Consider the following 4,080-nt stretch of genomic DNA (forward strand, 5'->3'; position numbering starts at 1 on the left):
CTTAAGGTGCACGACACGATGAATAATAAATAAACTAAACTAAACTAAACTAAAAAAGTATTTTTAGAAGTAGTTGAGGTAGTAATAGTTGTAGTGTTGAATAAATAAAAACATTTAAGGTACAAAGTGGACCAACTTCTGTTGAACTCTCACAATTAAGTCAATGCTGCTTTCAAGTACCAGTATCACCATCTTCTTGGTGCTTTATTGCTGTCGGAAAAAAGCATTTCATCACCTTGTGTTACTGAAACAAGGGTCTGTAATAATTGTATTTGCTAATATCGTCTGTTTTGACTTCCTTTCTATCAACACTTCCATCATAACACAAATAAAAGCTGAAAAAACACACACTCTTTCCTCCTTTCCTCAGCGCCAACTGCTTGTATCTCAGTTTTCCCATGTTTCTCAAAGGCAGCGTGTGACGTCACCCGCAGACTGAGCACGCTTCCACCCGCTGCCGTCAACCTCCCATGGCATGTCGTAAAACTGAGCTATCGTTGTTGTGAGATAAGTAAAGTGTTCTGGCCCCTGATATCCAGACTGTGGAGGGTTAGAAATGATGAGATGTGTCATGATGGTGCTTGATGCTTCTGCACTCGAGCCGGTACCCTGTAACAACATGGAGGACGTCGTGTAGGCTCCAAAGAGCCAGAGGATGAGGAGAATCATCTGAAAAACAAGCTCGGAAATGGCAACATACAACACTGAAGGTAACGAAAACTGACTTGAATGAGTTCCCTGGCTTTAATGTATCTGTGCAATCTTCATCCAGACTATTTGGACTACTTCAAATGCAACTTCCTGATATGACAATGGGGTTCGTTTCTGTGGTTGTCTGCAGGGCATGCTGTTGTTGTGGAGGTGAGCCCAGACATCCACATCTGCGGCTTCTGCAAACAGCAGTACAATAACTTTGAAGTTTTCCTTGCACACAAGCAACATGGATGCACACTACCCACCTGTGATGCATCAGGCACAACAGTAACAGCCACCCTCCCAGGTGAAATATCACACTTTGACTTGCTCTGTCAGCACTGTGCATGCAAAGTTGCCTTAACAATCTGCACTCTCATCCTGTCCTGCACAGATCCCAGCACTGAGTTTGTCTTTGAGGAAACTTACCAGACCTGTGTCAGGAAAGGTGTGAAAAAGATCCTGACCAAAGCACAGAAAACACCTTCTAAAAAATTAAAACCTGCCCTGACTTCAAAGAGACACAGCTGCTGTTTCTCAGGTCGGTGCCTCTCGTCGTTTTTGGCTGTAACACATCTGTGCTTCCTGCAAGTCAGCCTGCATCTATTTAGCACACTACAAATGCAACACACACCTTGTTTAAAGCACAATCTGTTAATTCACAGGTTGCACTTTTAAGACGCAGTATGGCCAAAAAGACATGGAGCGGCATCTCAAAACACACACCGGTGAGTCTGTACCTCAAATGCATTCGTTTTCTGTTTCTTGTGCACACCAGATTTAGAGTTCCCTGTGTTATTTTCCTTTCTCCATTCAGGTGAGAAGCCGTTCGAATGTGAGCTGTGCCACAAGCGCTTCAGTCGCCGGGACAAGCTCAACATGCACAGCCGCTCGCACACGGGCGAGAAGCCGCACAAGTGTAAACACTGTCCCTATGCAGCAGCAGATAGCAGCAGTTTGAAGAAGCACCTGCGAATCCACTACGACGAGCGGCCCTTTAAATGTCAGATCTGTCCGTACGCCAGCCGCAACTCCAGCCAGCTCACCGTTCATCTCCGCTCACACACTGGTAGGTTCTCAAATCATCTTGGACTCATCCTTTAAGGGCATTAAAAGCTGATTTGTTTGTTTCTTTTTCAATTCTCTAAGGGGATTCGCCGTTCCAGTGCTCGCAGTGTGACGCAAAGTTCAAGATCAACTCAGACCTGAAGAGGCACATCCGGATCCACTCGGGTGAAAAGCCTTTCAAGTGTGACTTCTGTGATTACCGCTGCGCCATGAAAGGCAACCTGAAGTCTCACATTCAGATCAAACACAACTCGGGGGACTCCTTCAAATGCTCGCACTGTGACTTTCAGTGTTCCGGCAAGACCGCTCTGCGGCAGCACACGCGGGAACACCAGCCGGTCCAGCCCATGCAGTGCTCCAAGTGCTCTTACTCCTGCATCAGCAAGGGGGCGCTCAAAGTCCACGAGAGGATCCATTCGGAGGAGAGGCCTTTTAAATGTGACTTCTGCGACTTTGCCTCCAAGCAGCGCAGCAACTTAGTCATCCACAAGAAGAAATGCCACTCGGATAAGCCGGAGAAAGGCAGCAGAGGGAAGGGTGGGAAAAGTGGAGGGAAAAGCCAAGGAGGGGATGCAACAAAACCTGCCAGCTCTAGATACCGGGCCAAGCTAGAGGCGGCCCGGGCTTTCTGCTGTGACTCCTGTGATGCTTCTTTTGTGAGGGAGGACTCTCTGCGGAGCCACAAGAAGCAGCACAGAGACACTGAAGGTGTGATGCACCTGCAGACTTCCACACTAACTGATGTCAACATGGTTCCTGTCCCGACGTCACAATGCAGCTCCCAGCTTCAGGTTCCTCTCCAGTCTGACTCGATGTCTCCTTACAGCAGCGCACAGCTCAAAATAATCGTGTCTCACCCTCTGGGTCAGGAGAACTCTTTAATCCCAGCAGGCGTGGACGCCCAGACTAAAACAAACATGGTTCTGCTGAGCCCAGAAAGCCAGGACATGGTAGTGAACTCCATGATCCAACAAGTCAACCTGTTAGCGCCTCTCCAACCCCTCAGCTCCTCGCACACCGCAGAATCCACCCTCGAGTCCCAGACGGTTCTTCTCACGCAGCTCACCTCTGAGGACGCAAACAACCAGCTCCACCAGGCGCTGCTCCACACCGCCATCGCCGCTCAGGACTCCAGCGGCGGCTCGCAGGCTTTCATCACAACCTGCTCAGAACTGGAGGGCCTCAACGCTCTCATCCAGGAGGGCGGCACGGAGGTGACGGTCGTTACAGAAGGCAACACCGCCATGGTTATGAACCCACCGGATATGGTGTGTGGCGCTCTGGAGGGGATGTCTAAACCAGCAGGGATGGGGAAGCTCCAAGAGAGTGCCTTGCCGTGTGAAGAGAGCGCGCTGCTCGTGCCAAACATCACTCTGAGCAGCCAGAACGTAGTCATCCACGGTGTCCCTCTCATAGTGTCCACGCAGACTCAGCAGAATGCAATAGAGCAGCTGTCACCTCACACACTTTACTCTGATTCACACACGCTGGAATGAGGAGAGGGTTGGACTTGTTGATCTAAATTAAAGACTGTAACTGCATCATAAGCTATTTCTCAGTACTGGTAGTTGCACTTATCAGTGTCAGCTTTTTTTTTTTTCAACCATTTTTTTTGTCTTGAATCATTGAAGTAAAAATACTGTAAACTTAAGAAACATAATTGTTTCAGTTTAAGACTTTAGAAGAGTTAATTCACGTCGTAGCACAACTTCTCAGTCCACTATGTCGTCATGTTTAGCACTAAAGGACTTGGAATATGACGGTTGTTAATTTGGACATCATCTCTATTTTTTGGTGTAATTTTCTAGGCATCGACATCAAATCAAAGCCTATTTTAATAAGGATTGATTGAGTATATTGTTCGAATGAAATGAGGATTATTTTCAGGCAGCATCTCAGAATAAAAGTCTGAAAAATGTTGAATTGAATGTCTTGCTATGGATGTCTCCCTTTTGTCCACTAGGTGGCAGCAGAGTGATAGAATTAAGAGGTAAGTTCACTTCATATTTTTGGAGTTCTGAATACATGTGGCTTTTTGGAAATAAATATGTTCATTTTTTTTTTGCATTTTTAATCAAAGAAGTGAGGTAAATGGCAAAAAAAAAAAAAACGCACTGCAAGTCAAGGCCTTCCTCTCTAAAGGCCAAGATCCTTCCCCCTATAGATTTTCAATAAAGTGCCTGTTTTTGCTTGTAGCCGTCTATTATTGTGGCCATTTTTATAATCAGACATCAGCACTTAGTATCAGCAGAGAGTGAAGGCTGCACCTTTTAATCTGAGGAGTCTCCAGTGAACAGTTGACCATTGATTTCTTCCTCG

At 46.5% G+C, this 4,080-nt stretch overlaps 1 protein-coding gene across 1 annotated transcript; it reads left to right on the plus strand.

The window, feature by feature from the left end:
- The first annotated feature begins 426 nt into the window (after positions 1-426).
- zfp64 (zinc finger protein 64 homolog (mouse)) lies at positions 427-3,820 on the plus strand. The gene is made up of 6 exons (XM_034696603.1): positions 427-710; positions 842-1,000; positions 1,088-1,234; positions 1,359-1,421; positions 1,511-1,762; positions 1,843-3,820. The coding sequence occupies exons 1-6, from the start codon at positions 689-691 to the stop codon at positions 3,255-3,257; spliced, it is 2,058 nt and encodes a 685-aa protein (XP_034552494.1). The 5' UTR covers positions 427-688; the 3' UTR covers positions 3,258-3,820.
- Positions 3,821-4,080: the final 260 nt, after the last annotated feature.

The sequence above is a fragment of the Notolabrus celidotus genome, chromosome 11 (genome assembly GCF_009762535.1).
Source record: "Notolabrus celidotus isolate fNotCel1 chromosome 11, fNotCel1.pri, whole genome shotgun sequence".
NCBI lineage: Eukaryota > Metazoa > Chordata > Actinopteri > Labriformes > Labridae > Notolabrus > Notolabrus celidotus.